This window comes from Thamnophis elegans, chromosome 10 (assembly GCF_009769535.1).
Source record: "Thamnophis elegans isolate rThaEle1 chromosome 10, rThaEle1.pri, whole genome shotgun sequence".
Classification (NCBI taxonomy): domain Eukaryota; kingdom Metazoa; phylum Chordata; class Lepidosauria; order Squamata; family Colubridae; genus Thamnophis; species Thamnophis elegans.
Window position 1 is genome coordinate 43761370 of NC_045550.1, and position 24453 is coordinate 43785822.

At 41.3% G+C, this 24453-nt stretch overlaps 2 protein-coding genes across 5 annotated transcripts in view; one reads left to right on the top strand and one right to left on the bottom strand.

The window, feature by feature from the left end:
• LOC116514268 (glutathione hydrolase-like YwrD proenzyme) overlaps positions 1-4122 on the bottom strand; it is a 36178-nt gene extending 32056 nt beyond the window's left edge. For 2 of the 4 annotated variants that reach the window (XM_032225784.1, XM_032225780.1), the window contains exon 1: positions 115-231. The gene's annotated coding sequence lies outside the window, so the exon portion shown is untranslated. The other 2 variants (XM_032225783.1, XM_032225781.1) reach the window with 2 other exon arrangements.
• Positions 4123-12759: 8637 nt separating this feature from the next.
• On the top strand, positions 12760-20618 carry TM4SF4 (transmembrane 4 L six family member 4). The gene is made up of 5 exons (XM_032225344.1): positions 12760-13169; positions 13845-13934; positions 15130-15272; positions 17745-17934; positions 19843-20618. Exons 1-5 carry the CDS (start codon positions 12999-13001, stop codon positions 19858-19860), a joined length of 612 nt encoding a protein of 203 aa, XP_032081235.1. The 5' UTR covers positions 12760-12998; the 3' UTR covers positions 19861-20618.
• Positions 20619-24453: the final 3835 nt, after the last annotated feature.

The following is a 24453-nucleotide window of genomic DNA, read 5'->3' on the forward strand; positions in this document are numbered from 1 at the left end:
TTCAACAAGCGGCACGAAAGTCCCCCTCCTCCTAGCTTTGCGTTGCAACGCCCCCAGTTACGACGCAACAACGGCAGTTGGCATTCCCATTAATAAAAGTCCCCCTCCTCCTACCGTTGCGTTGCAACGCCCCCAGTTACGACGCAAACACGGCACTTGGCATTCCCATTAATAAAATAAATAAATAAATAAAAAGGCCTAGTGAAGCGGGAGCAACAAGTATTTGCGCTGTACTCACGTGACTGCAAAACACGTGATGAGTGTTCAGTCTTGTTTCCTGGCGCTGCGTGTCAAGGATGCTATATATAACAGAGAACGGAGTTTGTGGCTTCGAGTAGGAATATCTGGAAGTGAGCCTCAGTTGTTGTGATAGTTAACAATGAGGTGTTGTTAACACATCCAGTGTGCGTTTGCGAGGTATTTTACCCCGAGAGGTTAATTAAAGCTCTTCGCTTTAGCCTTATATCTCTCTAAAGAAGGCAGATTTGAACTAAACATCAGGCTACACGTGTTTTAGCAGAATACTTTGACGCACTTAACGTGTGTGGCCTCAGACAGTCCGTGGTAACTTGTATTTTTTTTTTTTAGCATTCCGATCCTGCGACAGTCCAAAGGTTGATAGACATCTGCAATTTAACTTCATTTCAACACATTTTTGCATCGTTCTTCCTCTAATTGCACCTTAAAAAATTTTCATAGTTTTTTTTTCATTGTATCCAGGGATCTGGTAAAACAGGGATGTTCAGGGAAAAAAAACCAAAGTGAAGTGTTGGAATTATAGTTTAACTCGTTGAAACTACAGCCTTGAAGAAAATATTGATCGTTCTGAGCTATTCCCGATACAGATTTAAATGACCTCCCTTTTCATGTATGGCCTAGGAGCAATTTTTTTCTCAGTGCCTTGTCACTCAAAATCTTCTTCCTTCAGCAGAAGAAAGGTGTAGTCTGACATTGAAATGCAATAGTAGACATGAACTTCTTTGATCCCTTCATTGGATTCCCTGAATTGTGCAAGTTTCAGAAGTGATAGATTACTGATTTTTCTCAGCTAGCCAAACCATCTCTGAAGATTATGAAGATCGTATGTCAATGTGGCTAGAGCACTCTTATATTGGATAGTACTCTGCATATTACTGGTATTGTAAAGCAGCATTTCTTAACCTTAAGCTGTAGAATTGAAGTCTGTACACTTTAACAGTTGCCAAAGCTTAGAAACACTGCTAAAAAAAGGACATTTGCATAGAAATGTATTTATATAAATGATTAAATTTATGTGGCCACCAAACTTGAGCCGAGGTGGCGCAGTGGTTAAATGCAGCACTGCAGGCTACTTCAGCTGACTGTAGTTCTGCAGTTCGGCTGTTCAAATCTCACCTGCTCAGGGTTGACTCAGCCTTCCATCCTTCCAAGGTGGGTAAAATGAGGACCAGGATAGTTGTTGGGGGCAATATGCTGACTCTGTAAACCGCTTAGAGAGGGCTGAAAGCCCTATGAAGCGGTATATAAGTCTAACTGCTATTGCTATTGCTAACTTACACATAGGTGGCTCTGGGTGACCTACAACATTTTTTAAAATCACAATATGAAAACCTATAAAAACCTTCCCCAGCCCTCCACCCCATGGCAGCAGCAACATAATCAAATAAATCGATTCATTGATTCCATCTTTATTTATGGTTCTCAGCCCTGCTTACAAAACTATGTCTTTAGGGTGTTTTGGAAAATCAACAGAGTGGGACCATTCATACCTGGAAGATGGGAATGATGTTTCACAGAAAAGGGGCCATTTCAAGAAGACCTTTTTCAGGATCCAGATATACATCCCTAATTATGGGACATACCCTGCCGCCTTGTCCTAGTGGGCTGTGTAGAAGTAAAAGGGGGGGGCAGTCCTTCAAATACTCTGGCCTCAAGCCATAAAAGGGTTAATATTACTATTACTTCTACTATTAATGCTACTAATATTGCATTATGTGGGTTTGTTTACCTAACACTTGCTTTCCTTCCCTTCCACTCCCGCATGTATTTTAACATGTATTTGCAACAAATGCATTTCATGTATCCGGTGAGATGAACACAAAAACTTAGTCCACCATAAGAGAATATGTTAGCTTTAACAAACAAGCTGGGCTTGTCTGAAAATATGCTGTAACAAAATAATTAACCATCTGGAATGTGAGACTTAGTCAGCAGCGAACAAACATTGCACCAGTGCTGTTACGGCTCTTATTAAGGGCAGAAAGAGATACAGGCAAAAATGTATTTTGCAAAATTAATGACAAATCTTATGCATTTCAGTCATAGAAATGCCTTCCTCAGAGCTTTTTGAATAAAAGCAAAACAACATGCTTTTAAAAAAATATTTGTTTGTTTGTTTTCTATAGTAGCCCATCTCAATTCACTGAGAAACGTGCTATATTCATTCAATTCATGTACTGACGTTAAGAGACTTCCAACAATGAAAATAGGGGTTACTGATATCTTCCCCCCCAAAATACAGCAGCAGATTACTATATAGCAATTACTATATTGTGACCATTTTCAATTGTTTTATGATTATTTGCCAGTCATTTGTTTGAGATGGGCAAGTATAAAAAATACATAATCAATAAATAAATACTGCATCTGTTCTCTTGGGAGTGGAGCATGATCTCATTTATAAATCATTAATTTATTAATCCAGGTTGCTGGTATGTAACTTTCAGTGGTCACTCCAAATTCCTATCTCTGTCAAAATAAACATAATTATTAATCCCTTCAAAGTCACAAGTTCTGTTCTTGGATTTAATGAAAAACAACTACAAAACTTTTTTTACAAAAAAATCCTGTTCAGCTGTGATATACCTTGCAACACACACATACATACAACTTCCGAGATTCATATATACTATAGAATAGAATAGAATAGAATAGAATTCTTTATTGGCCAAGTGTGATTGAACACACAAGGAATTTGTCTTTGGTACTTATGCTCTCAGTGTACATAAAAAGACATGAAAAGATACATTTGACAAGAATCTTAAGGCACAATACTTAATGATAGATATAGAGTACAAATAAACAATCAGGAAACAATCAGTATCAATATAAATTGTAGGGATATTCGGAAGATACACTGGTATGATGTAATATTTTTGAAAAAAGATATTGAAACAATATTCTGAAGAAAAATAAGAACAAACTATTTCTGCATTGTTGCAAAGATAACTCTATGAGTATGGCTATGTGATTACTTGAAATCCGTGACCCGTCAAAACCGCAGTTGACAAAACCGCGCTCGACGAAAGCGCGTACCTGACGTCATCAGCAGCGCGACAAAAAAAATTAAAAAATAAATTAAATTAAAATTAAAATAAAATTAAAGCAAGCCGATTCACATAAAGGTAAGGGTTAGGGTTAGGGTTAGGGTAAGCGTTAGGGTTAGGGTTAGGGTTAGGTTAAGGGTTACCGTTAGGTTTGGCGTTAGGTTAAGGGTTAGGTTTAGGGTTAGGTTAAGGGTTAGGTTTAGGGTTAGGTTTAGGGTTAGGTTAAGAGTTAGGTTTAGGGTTAGGTTTGGGGGGGTTAGGGTAAGGTTCTCGCTTTAATTTTAAATTTACCGCTCACAGCGCGATGTTTTCGTCGCGCTGTGATGATGTCACGTACGCGCTTTTGTCGAGCGCGCTTTTGTCTACCGCGGTTTTGTGGTGGAATCCTTGAAATCAGCCTTGAATTAAATTTAACTTTCCTCTTGGCCAGGAAACTGTAAACATGTAGTGTTTACTGGTAGACTTTCACTTCTCTTCCTTGACTGTTTCTTGTCTTGTTCAGTCACTAAGTTATGTCTTACTCTTCATTAGCCCATGGACCATAGTATGCCAGGTCTCTCTATCCTCCACTATCTCCCACAGTTTGCCCAAATTCATGTTCATTGCATCGATAACACTGTGTCTAACCATCTCATCCTCTGCCATCCCCTTCTCTTTTTGCCTGCAATCTTTCCCAGTGTCAGGATCTTCCCCTGATTCCTTTCGTCAGTCAGCTTCTAGTGTTTGACATCTACCTACCTGATGTATCTGCCAGTGGAGTACTTGAAAAAAGGAATGGTGTTACCATCTTCTCATTGTTGGGACTTGAAGAATAATGGGCAAAACTCTTCTCAATTTCACCTGGTCTAGAAAAGAGGGAGGAAGGCAGAGATTGGCTGGTTGATTGTGGCTTCCATCAATGAATTTATTTTTAAAAGCCCAGCCTTGTTGTGTTGTGCAATAAACATAGATAGGAAAGAAGCCCTTGGGCACCAACTTGCACTGAGATGCTTCCTACAGCATCTAATGTGTAACACTTTTAATAAGCAGTTTCCTAAGTTACCAACTTCAGTCATATCCACAGCCCATTCAGCATTTCCTGGTAATGATAAGATCAAATTCAATCATTTCTGGCATATTTTTGCCAATATTTCATAACTACAAGCAACAGTTTAAGCTGTATGCCCATGACAGTTTATGCAAAGTTATTCTGAGGGTTGGGTCTACCAAGGTTAGAACCAAGCATCCTGAAACCAGAAAGATCTGTCACACTAATAAGAGATAGGTGATGGATTAATTGCTCTTCTGGCCCCAAAGCAAGAACATCTTTGTGGGTGAAAGAAAGAGAGGCAAGAATAAACCTTGCTTTTCCTGTAAATATAGCTTTTATTTTATACTTAGTAATTGTTAGATTAATTATTACATTGTTTATTGAGAGTTCCAATAGAGTTTACTATTTGTCCTTGAACCTCCATTTGCAAGTCTAATTTCACTACTGTTTGTGTGAAGCCTGAGTGTAGGAGTTATAACCTAGACACTAATTTTAAGTTAATGCAATCTTGCATTTCTCTCATCAGTAAGGAAGTAAATGTAATATACTAAATACACTCAAAATATAGAATACAAATGTACAATACAAGATTTATTTTTGCACCAATGAAATAATTAAATAGACAAAAAAATCAAGTAGAACTAAAACTTGTTAGCACAAAGTAATTGGACAGACTAATAATTTAAAAAATGCTAGTTCTCATTGGCCATTTAGTTGTTTTTTTCAGAGATAACATTTCTGCATTTCAAGTGCATATTCACCTGTAATTTGCCCAGAGGAATTAATTCATAGAAATGCATAATATAAAAGCAAGGGAAAAAAATGAGGAATATTAAAATTTAACCATTCTTAAAACAGATCTGACGAAATCAGTGAAACCGAAGTTCACTAATATCAATGACTCAGTTCATTTGACATTCTTGGATGGGAATTAAACAATTTTGGCATACAAACCCACACAATGGGTTCCCTTGTGATTAAGATGGATCTTCATGATAGATTGACACATGATTCATCATAGGTTTATTCCCGTCATCTTCCAGGAGAGAAGATTAACATGAAATTAGCTGTTCCTTCTAATCTCTGAACACAGGGTCAGGAGACCAGAAAGTCTGCTAAGTCCAGCATCTTTTCTATTCTCATTTTCCCACACACACTTACCAGGAGTCCCCAACTCTCGACCATGGACCAGTATTGATCCATGGCCTGTTAGGAACTGGGCTACCCAGTTGAAGGTGAGAAGCAGGTGAGCAAGAGAAGCTTTACCTGTATTTGCAGCGTCTTCCTAGAGCAAGCAAAACACCTCAGCTCCACCTCAGATCATCAGGCATTAGATTCTCATGGGAGCATGAAGTCTACTGTAAACTCTGCATGTGAAGGATCTAGATTGCACTCCTGCTCTCGCAGTCCATGGAAAAATTGTCTTCCACAAAACCAGTCCCTGGTGCCAAAAGGTTTGGTGACTGTTGCCCCACACTTCTTCATAGATATTAAGAGAGGGGGAATAATTGGAACAACATCTTTCTCCCACCCCCTTCTTTAATTCCATTTGGTCTGAATAGCAGCTGATCAACCACCTCAACCATCGCTAAGATACTACCTAACCATTGTGACTACATGGCAAATCAGGACTGACTTTGTTTTGATATGTCATTGAATATTAAATTAATGAATAAATAACTGACATGCTCATGCTCTTCTGTAAATATGAGTAAATATAAGTCAAGATTAAGGAGGATTAAGATGGCTGCAAGGCTCCGTCCGCTCTAAAAAACTATCGGCGAAAATGCAGGAAAAACCGCAAGTAATAATTCCAAAATTTAACATAAGAGGCTCGCTCGGGAAGCCCAAGACCCAGGGAGCCCAAAAAGACCAGTTAGCGGTAGGGGCTGCCTCTTTGGGGATAGCCCCGAGCCGCGAGGGCTCCGGCGTCTTCAGCAGTCTCCATTCTAGGCGGGCCGCTCGGCAGCGAGGAGGAGAGTTTCGAGCTGGAAATGGTGGCGGTGTTCTCTGGTGGCTCCGTCGCTCGGTTCATCTTCTAATTGCCTTTGCTAGCGACAGGAGCCCCCCGCGATTGTGCGACCACCCCCAGGACCATCTCCGGGCCGCCAGGACGCTGCAGCTGCGAACTGAGGAGGCTTGGGCGGTTTTAACGATCTCCGTGCTGCCCCATTTACATCAGCTGTTTGGCGGCGAGGAGAGGAATATCAGCGCGGAGGCAGTGGTGTCGTGTTTCGGCAGTCCCGTTGCCCCCTCCACCTTTGCCCCCCGTTTGCCTGCAGTGGGATTGCGGAACTGGAAAGACCACCCCTGGATTCTGCAGACCTGGAGGATCCCATTGGCCTCAGAGACTCCGATGTTTTTCAGGCTGCCTTGGCTAATTACTACTGAGGGAGCAAGCTCCATCTTGGAAACAGAAACGGGGACTCCAGGCAATTACAACGCCTGTTCCATCTCTTCCCATTTATTTTCAATGGTATGCCCCTGGGAACCTCTTGGAGTGGCCTTATTTCCAGAAGGAAGACTCTGGATTTGTACTGCGGGTGGACAGATAATGATTGCACCGCGAGTTTGGTTTGAACCCCCACAGGACCCTCAGACTAACAAAGTTATAGAAAAAGAGAGGGGTTATAAGACACTCCCCCATATATTTTATCCGAACTATAACTGGTCCTCAACCATTTCAACTCTGAACATTGAGAGCCGATTTTTACCACCTGAACTCGCACCTTAAATTGATCAATTGCGCAACTTTTAATTTCTTCCTTTTCTTTCATCTTTCTCTTCTTTCTTTGTTTGGGATATGTATGAGATATGTGTGAGATGAATGAATGGCCCACTTTTATAATTCATATTGTTGTAAAAATTTTGTGTTTTTTAACTTCTACGTGGGGACTGCTTGGAGGAGTGTATGATTACGCATGATTCGGAGGACCTGCCGGGAGATGCGGGGGCCATGGGGGTGGTTGAGGGGACTGGAGACACGGGAGAGGGTCGGGGTATTACGGTCGTAACAGGGAGAGGCAGATACGGCGGGGACTTTAGGGCAGGCCATTACCGGGGAAGGAGGGTTCGCTACATTACAGAGATCCCTCCTTCCGGCCCTAGGAATCCCACTCCGAGACCAGATGGCGTAAGCAGTCAGGACCCTGGTCTCAGGCTGTTGTCGCTAAATGCCAGGTCTGTAGTACATAAAGCTCCTCTCGTCCGGGACTTAATTTTAGACGAGAGGGCAGACCTGGTTTGTATTACTGAAACCTGGCTGGGCCCAGAGGGAGGAGTCCCCCTTGTAGAACTGTGCCCAGAAGGATTTCAGGTGCTGCATCAGCCGAGAGCCCAGGGAAGGGGTGGGGGTGTGGCCGCTGTTATCCGAGAGTCGTTAGTCCCTCGTAGGGTCCCTGCTCCGGAGATTGTCGGGTGTGAGTCTTTGCTGTTAAAGTTGGACCTCAAGGGTCAAGTGGGTCTGCTGTTAACGTACCTGCCTCCCAACAGCGTTGCAGCAGCCCTCCCCTCGCTCCTCGAGTCGGTAGCCGAGCTGGCAATTGAGTTCCCTAGGTTGATGGTCCTGGGGGACTTTAATTTGCCGTCGCTCGGTGAAAACTCGGAGGGGGCGCAGGAGTTCATGGCTTCCATGACAGCCATGGGCTTGACCCAAGTAATTCGAGGCCCAACCCATTCGGCGGGACACATGCTTGACCTTGTATTTCTTTCGGAGCAGTGGATTTGTGATCTTGGTCTGAGGGGGAACGACATCATACCCCTGTCGTGGTCAGACCACTGCCTACTGAGGCTCGACTTTCGGAGACCAAACCCCCACTGTAGGGAGGAGGAACCGACCAGGTGGTTCCGCCCCAGGCGTCTTATGGAACCGTCAAGGTTCCAGACAGAGCTTGGGGTTATTCCTGACACTTTCGCCCACAGTCCGGTGGAGACTCTGGTTGCTGCGTGGCACTCGGCAGCATCGGAGACCCTCGACCGGATTGCGCCACTGCGGCCCCTCCGAGGCGGCGGATCCCGGAGACCTCCTTGGTTCACCGAGGAACTCCGGGAGATGAAGCGCCGGAGGAGATGCCTAGAGCACCGCTGGAGGTCCGATAAGTCCGAAGCGAACCGAGCAATGGTAACCACCTGCACCAAGGAATACACCAGGGCACTTAGGGCTGCAAAAAGATCCCATATAGCCTCCTTGGTTGCGTCCGCTGAGTCCCGCCCGGCCGCCCTGTTTAGGATAACCCGCTCCCTACTGAACAAAAGGGAAGCGGGGGAACCCTTGCAGGGCAGAGCCGAAGAATATGCCCAATTCTTAGCGGACAAAATTGCTCGGTTTCGGTCGGACTTGGACTCCACCCCTGCAGCTCCAGCCGAGGCACAGGAGGATCAATTTGAACAACTCTGGGTTGAGTTTCAAGACGTTACCCCCGGGGATGTGGACAAGGCCATGAGAGCTGTAAGTACCTCCACCTGTGTACTGGATCCGTGTCCCTCATGGTTAGTTACTAACTGCAGTGAGGTGACACGAGGCTGGATCCAGGCGGTTGTCACCGCCTCACTTCGGGAGGGGAACTTCCCCGCCGCATTGAAAGCGGCGGTGGTGAGACCCCTCCTGAAGAAGCCATCCTTGGATCCAGCTATCCTTAATAATTATCGTCCAGTTTCCAACCTCCCCTTTCTGGGGAAGGTTGTTGAGAAGGTGGTGGCCTTCCAGCTCCAGCGGTCCTTGGAGGAAGCAAGCTATCTAGACCCCTTCCAGTCAGGCTTCAGACCCGGTTACAGCACAGAAACCGCTTTGGTCGCATTGACCGATGATCTCTGGAGGGCCAGAGATGGAGGACATTCCTCCATCCTGGTTCTCCTTGACCTCTCAGCGGCTTTCGATACCATCGACCATGGTATCCTTCTGCGACGACTGCGGGGGGTGGGAGTGGGAGGCGCCGTGTTGCGGTGGTTCTCCTCCTACCTCTCGGACAGGTCGCAGTCGGTGTTAGTGGGGGGGCAGAGATCGTCCCCTAGGCCCCTAACTTATGGGGTGCCTCAGGGCTCGGTCTTATCCCCCCTACTATTCAACATCTACATGAAACCGCTGGGTGAGATCATTCGCAGGCACGGGATTAGATACCATCAATATGCGGACGATACTCAACTGTATCTGTCCGCCCCGTGCCAACTCAATGAAGCGGCAGACGTGATGAACCGTGGCCTCGAAGCTGTTATGGACTGGATGAGGGTTAACAAGCTTGTGCTCAACCCAGAAAAGACCGAGTGGCTGTTGTGTTTCCCTCCCAGAGATTCGACCAATATTCCATCACTCAGGCTGGGGGGTCAAATCCTATACCCCTCAGAGAGGGTTCGCAACTTGGGAGTCCTCCTGGACCCACAGCTATCGTTTGACCACCATTTAATGGCTGTGACCAGGGGGGCATTCGCCCAGGTTCGCCTGGTGCGCCAGTTGCGACCCTACCTGAATCGGGAGGCTCTCACAACAGTCACCCGGGCCCTTGTGACCTCTAGGCTGGAATACTGCAACGTGCTCTACATGGGGCTGCCCTTGAAGAGCATCCGGCGACTTCAGCTAGTACAGAATGCGGCCGCGCGAGTGATTGTGGGTGCACCTCGGTTCACCCGCATAACACCTATCCTCCGCGAGCTGCGCTGGCTACCTGTCGATCTCCGGATGCGCTTCAAGGTGCTATTAGTCACCCATAAAGCCCTACATGGCAGTGGATCTGGATACTTGAGAGACCGCCTTCTGCCAATTACATCCCTGCGACCAATAAGATCACATAGATTAGGCCTCCTCCGTATACCATCGGCCAGCCAGTGTCGGCTGGCAACTACAAGGAGGAGGGCCTTCTCAGTAGTAGCCCCGACCCTTTGGAACGAGCTCCCCGTAGAGATTCGCACCCTCGCCACCGTCCAGGCCTTCCGCACAGCCTTGAAGAACTGGCTCGCCCGTCAGGCCTGGGGACAAGGATAGTTCCCCTCCCGAATGATGAATGTATGTTGTTTACTATTTTATTATATGTCTCATCTTAATGTCTGTATTCCCCTTCCCCGATTTTATGTGAGCCGCCCTGAGTCCCCTCAGGGAAAAGGGCGGCCTACAAATATTAATAAAATCTACAAATCTACAAAAGATGCAAAGTAAGTTCATCCATTAATCACATTTTATATTTAAAACAAAATACAATTTAGCTTTGCTCCTTCCAAACTAGAAAAAGAGAGAAATATTTTCTTTATGATAATGTTGCATTCTGTACAAACAAAGCTGAAAGTTGAAGGTTGATAATCGGCGCGGTGAACAGGAGCCCAAGGCGCCCCAGACTTTCTTCACCTCCATAGACGCGGGACGCGTCTATGTCGGACACAGTGCCGGGGCATCCAAAAACCCCGGCGCTGTGTCCGCCATAGAGGCGGGATGCCAACCCAGTGCTAGAGGCAAAAGCCATCCTGCCGCTATGTTCAACTTAGAGGCGTCCCACCTCTATGGCGGACACAGCGCTGGGGCATCCAAAAGCCCTGCCACTATGTCCAAAAGCCCTGCCGCTATGTCCAAAAGCCCTGCCGCTATGTCTGACATAAAAAAAGTGCCAGCCCGTGCGCCAGCAGAGGCGGGTAAAACACACATACACACACAAACAAAAATTACTTACAATAATACAATTACTTACAGATTACATTAATTTTGAATTCCTCCCCCTGTAAAAGGAAAAAGGCAAGAGCTGCTGAGGTCAGGCTGGGTTAGCTGCTGCCAGAGTCTCCAATGGATGACTCTGTTTAACTGTTTAAAAAAGCCTCTAAAAAACGCCCTCTACAGGAGGAGGCGAGAGAACCACGTGCCTCATCTACATAAGGAATTTTTTGGCTTTTAACCCTTGCTTAACTCTGCTCAAGTGATCATAAAGTCAGACTAAATGAGGCACATGGTTCTCTCGCCTCCTCCTGTAGAGGGCACTTTTTATAGGCTTTTTTAAACAGTTAAGCACTAAGCAGAGTCATCCACTGTGACTCTGGCAGCCTTTTTCCTTTTAATTTTTTTTTCTTTTCATGATGACAGTGGTGAGGCCCTGTCTCCCCTGACTGCACGTCACTGGTACTGTCAGATCCACCATCTTCAGCTTAGTGCCTCACTGGTATCCTGCCATCAAAGCACTGGGGAAGGGAGGGGGAACAAATGGGCTATAAAGCTGTATGTGTCTGCTGGGAATTTTTTTTGGGGGGGAGGGGAATTGAAGAAGGGCAGAGCATTTTGGAATCCGGTTCATGCCTGGCATCTTCAAGGCCATTTGTCTTGAGGGTGGAATTTCATCAGCCTAAACACGTCAGCATTTCCCAAAACATCTTGGCGATGTTGGATTGGCTAAAGATGGATTGGTCATGGGCAGAGGGATGGGATCCAAGCTGTTGAATATCCAGGATATTCTTAAAAGGCCAGCAACAGCCTATGCTGCGCCCTGATTGGCTGGGACGCAGCATAGCCTATTGCTAGCCAGCTACCAGCCCCTGATTGGTTCTGACAGTTCTAACACCTGATTGGTTTTGACAATTCTGACAGTTACAGTTGCTAGTATAAATACCCTGGCGCGTTACCGGGCGTTTTGAATTGGTGTCATCTCTGTATTCAATAAACATCTTGTTCTTGAACATCCTGGCTCCTGCGTCTTCCCTCAAAACACAAAACAAGTGACATTTTTTTTGTTGTTGTGTGGGAACTTTAGATTCCACCTGGCCTTATGCAATCAGCATCTCTTAGTAAAAGTACCTTTTGCTTCAACCAAATGAAATTGAGAGTTTTCCTTCCCTAAGGGTTCAGACTGGGGCAGGTCTGATAAATACATACATTCTGTTCACTCAAGGTTGGTCTAATTATGGTTTTGTGAATAAATTACATACAACACAAACATTTGATAGATGATCCTAAACCAAAGTGTCCAAGCTGTATTTACGTAGGATGACATTTCCACAGGGTTGTAGTCCACCTTTTTAGAATAAAGGTTAAGAAATGTATAGATATTCTTAGCCTTCTTTTTCAATATAAAAATTCTATTGGACCATGTAGAAAAAGTACCTAACAAACCTTTGATCTGCTTACTCAATTTCCTTATCATTCTTTGCTTTTACAGCTTTTATCTTGTTCTTCTTTCAAAGATCCAAGAGATTATTAGAATGCCACCCATTAAAATTAGTGAGTAATGTAATGATACATGAAGTAATCATTCATTTTTATTTGCATTGTGGATAAGAATCTGATATCTTTTCTTTTTTTTCAATCTAATGAGAGAGAAAGTTCGCCAGCCCAAATCTTCTATCATCAACGGGAAGAGAAGTTACAATCATCTTCCAACGATTGACTTTCTTGGGGTGGATAGTAGAATATTAACAGAGCCTCTGGTTGTCATGACAAATTCAGAGGCTGTTCTGAACATAATCTCATTAGGGAGGGAGGGATGCAGAAATATGAGATCATGACATTGTTAGGCTTATAAATTGTCAGAGCTCTGAGCTGCTGGCAGACTGAACTCTATGAAACAAAGTGGAATCAAAAACACAAGTGGGTTGAGGCTATAAAACTATAAGAAGACCATAAGAAACTTCTGCTAAAAATTACATCAAGATCCAAGGAAAAGTCTATCTTTTTAGTGGACTTTGCAGTACAATTTTGAAATATGTGTTGTGGAGGATGTGCCAAGTGTCTTGGAGTTACTCTCATTCCTTTAACTATACTATGCGTTCTTGCCAATATTCTGTTATTTTTTCCTGGAGGAACAATTGAAATTAGTGACCATATTTCAGATGAAGTTTGGTACCTTGGAGGAATTTTGGGTTCTGGTGTACTGGTAAGTATATCGAGTACCCTGTTCTTTTTCTATTTATCATCAAGAGTTTACAGGCTTTATAGAAGTTCATCTATGGATACACAGAACTTTGTTGCGATCTATCATTGGAATTAAATTATTATCTGATGAATAAACCGGATTGAAATTAAAAATATAAACTGAATATGAATTAAATCTGTTATTAAGAGAACAGATGCCGATCTGATGATGCAGTAACAACAACATATATATCTAGATGTTTTTGGTGAATAAATAGATAAACATCATTTTGTTAGATCAAACCAACACTTTATTAGCCTAGCATTGTTTTGTTAGAGCAGTAACCAATGCAGATTAGAAATGAATATAAACAGATTTCTATAAAATGTATTACTGGTTACCTTTCCTCTTTTTTCTATTTGGTTTTTCTTTTTGTGTTGGGATATTTCCAGTCAGAGGCTAATCGTTAAACTTGAAAGTGATTCCCATTGCATTCAGTGGCTTTTTCCAGTTCAATGTGCTTACGGTGACCACATCATTGGACTAGAATAATCCTGTTGCTTACACAATTGTAAAGCTGTTGGTTGCAATGATGACATTTCAGCAAGAAAGAAAAAATAATATTGTAGCATCCAGATTAGATGCAACTAACTAGAGAAAGATTATGGCCTCATTGTGATTTTCTGTTTTATCCAGATGGTGTTTCCTGCTTTGGTCTTTTTGGGTCTTAAGAATAATGATTGTTGTGGATGCTGTGGAAATGAAAGCTGTGGAAAAAGATTTGCGGTAATTATGGAAGGAATAAGAACCTCCAATCCCAATCTAATGATTAAGAAGAAAATATATATTCCATTCATCATTACACTACCATTGTAGAGGATGGCCTTGATAATTAGGCTCCATTTGAGCCTGTTTCACCCAAAGAAATACTTAAGAAAAAAGCATTTTAGATTTTAGATAATATTAGATTTCTTAGATGCACTCTGTATTTGGAAGTTTTAGGATGGCAGAAAATTCTATAAAGCAATGATGTGGGGTAAAATTCCACATCCCTTGTTAATAAATTGGGTGAGTCTCCATTGTATTATTATCATAGAAAAAGGATTTTATAAATCCTTTTTCTAACCATTTTCCATGTTGTATCTATGATTTTATTATCCTGGATCATGGTTCTACGCCTTGATCTTTTTGCTGTCTTTTTTCCTAAAATAGATTCCATAGCCTGACTCTTTTTTGACCCTTTCTGTGACCCCAAAGGGATTGGGGCCAGGACAAAATATGATTTAATTAAATGGAATACTGATAGTAATAAGCTAATACATTAATTAGCTAGTTAGTACAGTTTCCCCCTATATGCTTAATCATTTCCCCCTTCTATTAGATTAACAATTGTAATCTAGTTGCAACATGTGGTGGGGCTTTATGGGTTTACACCAGTGGTGTGTTGCCAATATTTTTACTACCGATTTGTGGGCTCAACACTTCTGTGCATGTGCAGAAGTGTTTGGGCGGGTGAGCAGAGCCTCCCACCACCACTACTACCAATTCACCTGATCTGGGCCAGACCGGGAGCAACCCACCTCTTTACATCCAGGACGTTGAAGGTTAAATTGGTCAAACTATCTTAACAATTATTTTTGGGTAAAACGAATTTTTATGAATCATAAACATGATTCATTAAAAGCAAATCAAATGTTAAAACTTCTGGACTGAAGCCTTGACTAGAGTATACCACTCAGCTTTCTTATAAGGCCAACTACTTTAGCCCCTTGAATTTAATTTGTAAAGATTTTGAAGTTCATGCCTTATCGTGAATTTCTGTCATTAAGTTCCATATGATCCCCGAACTAAGGAAATTTCAGTAGATTTAGAGATAGTGATTTCTTACTTTTTCATATGCCATTTGTGACAAAAATAAACCAACTAATTATATAAACCTGCAAGAGTCAGATTTGATCTAGTCTTTTCTTTTTGTTGGCAGATGTTTAGTTCTATAATATTTGCAGCAGTTGGAATTGTGGGAGCTGGATACAGTTTTGTTGTGTCAGTTTTGGCTTTGAACAGAGGCCCCAAGTGTAACGTTGGCCCCAATGATAGCAACTGGACGTATCCGTTTAATAATGGGTAAGATACTTTTAACCCTGTTATTGTTAAGTACATGTTTCATCACATAGTCAGCCAGATGTTCAGGGTGGATTTAGCATTTTTGCCAGCCTACGGTGTCTTTCCCAAGGATTTGGGATAGGCACTATTATTATTGCTATTCTTATTTAGCCATTATGTAACAACATGATTGAGATTGTGTGATATTATTGAAAGACAGCCTTTTTCACTCAATGCTCTTCACATATGTGGGGCTACATCTTCCTCATGAGGGAGGTATCGTATTCCTACTAATCTGAGGACACCTTGCTGGGGATAGCTGTGGAAGGCATGCTTTAAATTCACTTAAAAAAATAAAAAATTATGAGACTGTATAGAAAATATTGGTTATCATTCACAAGTCAGTGTTGACTTTTAATGACCACATAGATCAGGGGTGTCAAACTCAAGGCCCGGGGGCCAAATTCAGCCTGCTGGGTGCTTAGATCTGGCAGGCAGGGCCACCCTGGAAACAGCAAAGGACTAGCCCGCAGTGCCTCTGCCAGCGAAAATGGAGCTCATGAAGGCTGTGTGCGGCCCTTCCGAGCTCCGTTTTCACTAGCATGGGGTTGCAGGAGGCTGTCCCAGCCAAAAACAGAGCTCAGTAGCCTGTTTTCACTGACAGAGTGCTCAGGCCATCACAGGTGCCCCCCCAATATGAGTGACATCATGTTGGCCAGGCTCACTACCCCGGCCCCCTGAGGTCAAACACAACCCTGATGCAGTGCTCAATGAAATTGAATTGACACCCGTGACATAGATAGATCATGTCTAGGATGTTCTATCAATAAATTGGCCCTTCAAGTCTTACACAAATGTGTCTATCACTGCTGTAATTGTGTCCATCCACCCTGCTACTGGTCACCCTCTTCTTCCCATTCCTTCCACCTTTCCCACCATTAAAGACTACTCAGGGGACCACGTCTTTGCATAATATTTTCAAAATATAGTAATTTGAGTCTGTTAGTTTGTGTTTTAAGTGACAACTCTGGATTGATTGGTTCTTTGAATATAGAAAAGAAGCCATAACAAAAAATATGGAATGGCAAAGTACATTCTGTGTTATGTGTAACACAGAAAAAAATTAATAAAAATGGCTAGTACCTTCCCTGAAATTTATCATTCCAAAACGACCTTTTGGTAGAAAAGTATCATTATCTGAGTTCTGCTGATCGGACAAAATAAGGTTATGCTAATCGGACAAAATTTTAAAAGAAATACATATTTCCATACAAAGTCAGAAGTACTATGCCAGTATTGTGGACCACAAGATTATTCTCAGCTCTCAAAATCTGTTGGAAACATTGAGCTATAATTATTTGCAAACTCCAGGTATTGTTTTCTCTTATTGATAATGGCTTCACGTTCCCTGTCATTGTATCTATGTGAACATCATTAGATATAGCCACAGATTTATTTAAAATATTTATTTATTTTAGCTTATGAATTTGCCATTATTAAATCCCTTAAAAACTTTATTAGACTGTTTCATTCTTATTGATAAATAAATTAAGAGAATAATTCTGGTGAATCCTTCAGCCAGCAGACCATCCCATTTTGACAATAAAGGAACTTTATTCCTGTTATTTCATTGCAGCAGTCTTTCCCTTGTTACATCTTTTCTATCCTGCTCTACAGAGCAGAGAGTTGGTCTCTGACAGAAAACCACTTGAAGAAACTAGAAGCATTTGAAATGTGTATTTACAGATAGTTGTTACGTATAAACTGGGTTGACAAAATTACAAATGAGGAGGTGATAATTCACCTGGGAAAGCAAAGGAAAATCATCAAAGCCATTAAAAAGCGAAAGAATATTTCAGATGTGATATCTAGAAAAATACAGCATAGTTCACTTACCGTAATCCTCCAGGAAAAGATTGAAGGCAAACGAGGTCCAGGCAGAAGAAGAACATCATGGCTTCAAAATCTAAGGGACTGGTTTGGACAAAACTCAGCAGCCCTTTTTCATGCGGTTGTTGATGAAAATAGGATTGCCAACATGATCGCCAATGTCCGATGGTGGATATGGCACAAAGAGAAGAAGAAGAAATCTTTCCCTGACTAGGCACTTTCTTTTCAGATTTTATGGGCCGCATTTTTCATAAATTAAACTTGGCCAAAATGTCACTGAAGGTTTTTTTTTTTTTAAAGATCTGTTCCATGCAGACTATATGGAAACAATTCTCAAAAAAAAATTGTTGAGGGGGGGGGGAGATATTTCACCAGTCATATACTTCTGGTAATCCATTATGTCTAGCAAGATACAACTTAATCCTTTCTCAAATGGGTATCAGTTTTATTTTATTAGAACCCAGGGATTACCATTAGATCAATACTATTTTATAATGTGCATTGATCTATCCTGGGTTATGGCACATGCATATGCTAGGAAAGTAAACATAAAATGTAGGGAATGGCTTCTGTAACAGAGACATATTTTTTTTCTTCCCATAGGGATTACCTTGCGGATCATAGTTTATGGGAGAATTGCCGGTCCCCAGAATCCATTGTGCCCTGGAATCTGACACTCTTCTCTCTGCTTCTAATAATGAGTGGAATTCAACTGGTCTTGTGTGCCATTCAGACAATCAATGGTCTCTTTGGAGCTATCTGTGGTGACTGCAAATGTTGTGGGTGCTGTGGGGTAAGAATGCTTTCATATTCCAGTAGGCCAGCTTCTCATTTTCCCTGTTGAATTCCTATTATTTACTTATTGTGTTTTCTTAAATACTTATGACAAATTGACAAATTGATACTCTTTGAGTATCAGAAAAGACTTTATGATGGTAAATTCAAATTACGGTGGAATCTAAGAAACTGAAAGCTTCTCTTTCACTGAGTCTATCAACTACTGGAGTCATCTCTTAGTAATGCTTTAATTTTTATTCTTATACACCGCATAGGATGAAACGCAGTGGTCTAGATGAGAGTTCTAAATCTATAATTCTATTTTCAGAGAGAATACTTAACACAGAGCACAACCACTTTCTTGTTGCTGTAGCTTGTAAGTTGCTAAGTTGTGTAGAAGTGTTCTAAGAAAAAAATACATATTTGCTGCCACAACTTTGCAATAGAATTGTTATGTTATTTATCAGACTTTTTTTTTAAAAAGGCATTTGAAATTTATACACATGAGAAAAGCCAAAATGAGTAACTACTGCCAAGCATGTCCATCTGCATATATATATTATTTGTGCCATAATTAATGATCATAATTTAGTTTGTCAGCCTAGGTCTTAAACGAACTTCTAGTACTGTAGTCTATTTTAATGGCATTCTGAGTAGCCATTAGTATGTGGCGGTGCTTGATCTCCTTTCACACAAAACGTCCTTTTCCAATTTGTCCATGCTAAGCCTCTATCCAAGAGAATTCACAAGGCAGGTTTACCAGACATTAAGAACTTGTCCTCATACCACCTGGGGGCCATCCTGCTGCTTAATCCCAATCAGAGGAGCATTAGAACTCTTTTCTTTACTTTTTCACCCTATAGCAGTGATGGCGAACCTTTTTTGGCTCGCGTGCCATAAGCGAGGGGAGTGCAGGGGGGTCGTGTGTGGACGTACCACACCCATAATGCAATGCACGACACCCCCCCGGTGGGCATGCGCGCATGACAGGGGCTCCCCCCATTTTTGCATGCTTTTTTTGTCCCCCCCAGGTTCCAGAAGCTTTATATTACCTGAAGCCTCCAGAGCGCAAAAAAACAGCCCTAGGGCAAACCAGAAGTTCGGGAACAAACTTCTGGTTTGCTCGTAGGGCCGGTTTAAGCCCTCCAGAGCCTTCAGGGGCCTTCCAGAGGCTTCCCTGAAGCCTCCGGAGAACGAAAAACAATGAAAAACAACCGGAAATCCGGTTTGCTCGTAGGGTCATTTTTAGTCCTCCAGCGCCTTCAGGAAAGCTCCTGGTGCCTCCGGAGAGCCTCTGGGGGGAGGTTGTTTTTGCCTCTGGAGCCTGGGGAGGGCGAAAAATAGCTTTAAAAAAGGCAGAACTCAGCTGGCCAGCTGACAGGGAAATGCCTCGTGTGCCGTGACAAATGACCCCATGTGCCACCTGTGGCACACATGCCATAGGTTCGCCATCCTGGCCCTATAGCAATATTGACTTATTCTGCAGGGTTGATTTTCCCACCAGTAACCTCTGTTGTCTCTTTCCACAAGAATACCTGTCCTTTCTTCCATGCTTTCTGGGAAGCATTGGGGCTGTTATGGTGGAAGGTGGTAAAGGAGGTTCTTGGAGGTTTTGGTGGAAAGAAGCAGCAGCAGAAAGTGGACAACACTTCACTCCCCTGACCCCCAGTGGTCAAAATCATAACCCCAGCCCTTGTGTAAGGATGTCAACTTTGCTGACCTCATTTTCAAGGCAGGATGAAGGAACCACTGGGAAGACAAGTTTTGCCACATTAGGACTATTTTCACATTGGATTTGACCCTCAGACTCACATTTCGGGCTTACAGGGTGAATTTTACCTGGGTTTCTTAGTGCAATAAAATGGTGTATAAATGTTAAACTATGACTAACAGTAGCCAACATTTATTTTTCTTTGTTCCTTAGGGAAATGGAACAGTTTAAAGAAGATGATTGCAGAATACCAGCTATTATAACACAGAATATCCCTTTTTGGACTTTCCTCTTGATATGAAGGGCCACATGTTTTTACCTGAAACAGGCCCAGAATGAGGAGTCTTTTCCCATGATGTAGCAGAACCACGTTTTCCTTTCTGCACTTATTTTTCCTCACATATTTAGCACCAGTTGGGCTAGTGCATATTTATTTTTATAATAAATTCTTTTCCAAGACAAAGTCTTTGAAACAACACCGGTTGCCATTTTTGGCTCCTTTCAAGAAGCAAAATTATACATCATTTGGCTATGGTTTATGTGAAGATGGTCTATGTTGGAAATAAGTCATATGAATGGAATAATAATAATTTGTAATTACAGTTACATCCGTACTGACCATATCTTTAATACCATTAAACAACATCTGCTTAGCCCTGATACTTGGAAAGGATTCGATAAATGGATAAAAATGCCACGTGCAGTCTAAACATTTGGATGACTGTGCAACCAACCATAGTAATAATAATAATTTATCGGAGTATGAGATAGAAGCTCATATTTGGAATGTTTATAGATTCTGGAGGTTTTTTTAAAATTCTCCATTATTGCCTATTGTTTCTTAAATACTGTTTTTAAGAGTTGTATGTTAGTTTGCATTCCTACAAGTCAAATGTTAAACTCCATCATAGTTGTTTTTGTATGTTACTATTATGTATGTTAGTATATAGAAATATTTTGTTTTTTCAATGAACATTACTTTGAAACAAATGATATAAAAATAATAAACCATAATGGGATTAAAAGTTTGTGGTAGTATAAAGTGGACTGCATCTGCCTAGAACAAATCAGAAAAATTGAGTGGCTGGTTCACTAGCCATGTAGTTTGAAATAGAAGATTCAGTGGTTGCAAATTCATGCTACTGGGCTTTTAGCTTAGCAAACATTTTTGTTTTCTGTCAACAACTCTGTTAATTTGTTTTTTCAAGGCTGCTATGATCACCCTATTCAGAAGTAATATAGGCCCAGTGGTGGGATTCAATTTTTTTACTACCAGTGCTATGGGCGTGGCTTGGTGGGCGCGGCAGTGCGAGGATACTATAAAATCTCCATTCCCTCCCCACTCCAGGGAAGGTTTCTGCAAAATCCCCATTTTCTCCTGATCAGCTGGGACTTGGGAGGCAGAGAATAGATGGGCGCGGGGCCAGTCAGAGGTGGTATTTACCGGTTCTTTGAACTACTCAAAATTTCCGCTATCGGTTCTCCAAAACTGATCAGAACCTGCTGAATGCCACCTCTGCATAGGCCTTATTGCAGTTAGCTAATTAGAGTTGCCATGTAGAAATCAAAAGATGTAGCTTTGCTTCTTTCTCACTTTTCCCCCATTTTTTTCTTCTTACTTTCTGTCTCATGTGAAACATACCACAGGATAAAGGTCCTAGCATTAAAATGGTGACAACTTGCAAGTATCTTCCTCCTTTCCCTTCCTACAGTAATGATAGTTTTTTTTTTAAAAATATATAAATGTTACACTGAGTTCTGTATCACTCTGCACCATAAATATGACCAATATTGGTTTATCAGGTTAAAAAAAAACAGTGACTGTTATTCCAAAATTTGTAGGCTCCCTGCCTGCACTTGGCATAGCTCAATAATTAAGTTAGTTTGCCCCATTTGGAAGTATAGCCATGGCTTATATTCTACTAGTCGCAAGGAAACATTCGTGTTTTGGACAGCCTCATATTAAGAGAATTTGGCAAAGGTATCCTCATCAGTCAAAAGAAAAGCCAAGGCCCCTGAACCAAACCTATCACTCTTCTTGTAAAGACATAGATGAATTGAATTGCTTTTGGCTCAAAAGAAAACCTTATTTATGATTTGCTCTGTTTTCAAATAAGAAACTTTTAGCTGCTTAGTTTCTTTGTCTTGAAATGACTTTCAAGATACAAGAACAAGGGCAGATATGCTGACAATATCCAACCAGCATTTTGAATTAACACTGATACAACGTCAGTGTTGTATGGAATGTATCTGATGGAATTATCAATATCGAACCTTGTGTTTTTTATCTAAATATTTCTATTTTTTAACATACCCTTTCCCCCTGAAAATAAGATCTCCCTGGATAATAAGCCCAATTAGGCTTTTGAGTGCATGCACTAAAATAAGCTCTCCCCTGAAAATAAGCCATCCCTGAAAACATTGCAACACAGCAGCAGCCATGAGGTGACCATGCTCGCTGCCTCCTGCACCTCAAAAATAATTAGATCTCCCTGAAAATAAGCCAAGTGCTTATTTCAGGGGTCAAAAGAAAATAAGACCCTGACTTATTTTCAGGGAAATATAATACATATGAGTTTTATTGAAGCTTTTAAAAATAAGATAAAAACTAATATACAGGACAGAAAAAAGAGAAAGAAATAAAAAAAACCAAAAAGTTCAAGACAAGAAAAGAAATTGAAGAAAAATAGAAAAGAAAGAAAAAAAAATACAATGAAGTGGTTTTCTATTTTCTTCACAACAGTTATATTATAAGCCCGCTTTCTAAAGCTATGCCATAATGCCCTTCTTTCTATAATCTGTCCTATTTAATCATCATTTTTATCCAAATATTTCTATGTAAATTAAGAATATTGTGCTAAAAAATATTCTGCAAATTATTAAAGTGGTATTGTTGTTTTATGTAAATTGGTTATGTGCGATAGTTATACCTTGCGATTCAGGTTTTCCAAAAACAAACCCCACTGCTTGAGTTTGAAAACTTGTCAAAGGTCATTGCATATTAGTCCAATAGAGTTTTTTAAAAATATGGTCGATTAATTTCAGTGGACCATATTTCCAATTGCATTTCAAGTAAAATTATGGCTTTAATATCCCTATCCGTCATAAGTATGCATTCCTTGCTTGCCATCATGCATTCAAGAATTGGATCATTTTGGGAGGAAGATATACTGTTTGTATGCACATAGAAAGTATGTACATAATTAAAAATACATGTGATGGAAGAAAATTCATTTTAGCATGTTGTGAATAGTGTTCTTCTGACTTGGCCCTGTATCTGTTACTAAAATCTGTACACCTTAATAAGGCCAACATTTTGAAGAAAATAAAATCTCCAGTTTTACAACTCTGCTGTACATAGTTATCTGTTCTTTTTATTTGCACTATTTATTTGGCTAGCCCGAGTTAGCTATGCTTGATTCCACAATTTCCTACAGAATATTACCTAACTACTAACTGTTTTTATGCAAACATGTTTCAAAGTCCTTGCTGTAACAAACATTCCTAAACGTGGATAACCAGAAGTTCAGTACCTTCAATGACGTCACCATGTTAATATTTCAGAAAAAAACCCTAAACTTCTAAGAACACATCACAATAGAAACTTTGTATTAACTTTACAACTATTTAGATTTCTATATTTCGTTAAAAGAATCTGGGTAGTTTGCAGAGGGGCCTGGAATTCTGTTAATGGCTTCTAATAACCTGTCTACAAATCTTTCATTATTACTTCCCTTCTGGTTGGGGCAGCTCTTAGTAATTTTGGCTCATTCCTATATGTTGAGACCACAATTCCTGGAGTTCCTAGCTAGCATAGCTAAAGACTATATGTAATTTAAACCGGAGGTGGGTTGCTACTGGTTCGCACTGGTTTGGGTGAAATAGTAGTGGAAATTGGCACTTGGTCACTGAACTAGTAGGGATGGCAGGCTGGACACGCCCCCGAACCAGTTTCCCGGTTGCTGTGGCTGTTGCCAACTTGCTTTTTAATCATTTTTTAATGTTCTGCACATGTGCAGAACATTAAAACATGATTAAAAAGCAAGCTGGCGGAGGAGCCTCTGACATCACAACAACACGACATGGATCTTGGAACTCCAAGATCGCAATTGATACTTCTGCTGCTGGACGGTCCTTTTGGACCTGAACTGTCCCGAAGAGATAGTGATAGGGAAGAGTATGTCCTGCTGATCTCAGGGACTCCACAAAGTTGCTGATTGATCCAGGAGAATCTCTTTTTGCTGGTGACAGAAGCGCAGCCATTGAAGCTGCTGAAGTTGGGACAGATCCGGAACGGGAGGAAAACGGAAAGAGAAAGTGTGTCCATCTGGTAAGGAAATCTTATTATTATAAAAGAGACTACCCCTCCAAAAAATTAAAGATAAATTAAATTTGAAAACAGAAGAGAACAAGTGGCAAAATTAAGCTACATTAGACAGTGTGTTATCCATTTTTTAAAAATTTTCTTTTACGGATGGAACTTTTGCAAATGTTTCCCATTCTTTAAATTGAATGGATTAGTTTATCTTCTTCTTCTTCTTCTACTACTACTACTACTACTACTACTACTACTACTACTACTACTACTACTACTACTACTACTATATATATTATACCTATGGATTAAAATCTTTTTCTTTATTTTTATAATGCTGGATTGGATGGTTTGTTTGTTTTTTGCTCCATTTAAGAATTTTGTTTTCTTTAAGTCTGGAATATAAAGAAGATACAAAAGGAATACAAAGAAGGCTGTAATAATAGAGGGAAAGGAAGTAACACTGCCACTTGGAGGCTGGAGGCTTGGAAAGCTTGGAAATATTGTCT

Bases quoted from the DNA above. Each gene is read 5' to 3' on its own strand.
- TM4SF4 (XM_032225344.1), top strand. From the start codon at position 12,999: ATGTGTTGTGGAGGATGTGCCAAGTGTCTTGGAGTTACTCTCATTCCT. The intron at 13,170-13,844 runs GTAAGTATATCG...TGTTTTATCCAG, and splicing joins TTTTGGGTTCTGGTGTACTG to ATGGTGTTTCCTGCTTTGGT. The intron at 15,273-17,744 runs GTAAGATACTTT...TTCTTCCCATAG, and splicing joins ACGTATCCGTTTAATAATGG to GGATTACCTTGCGGATCATA.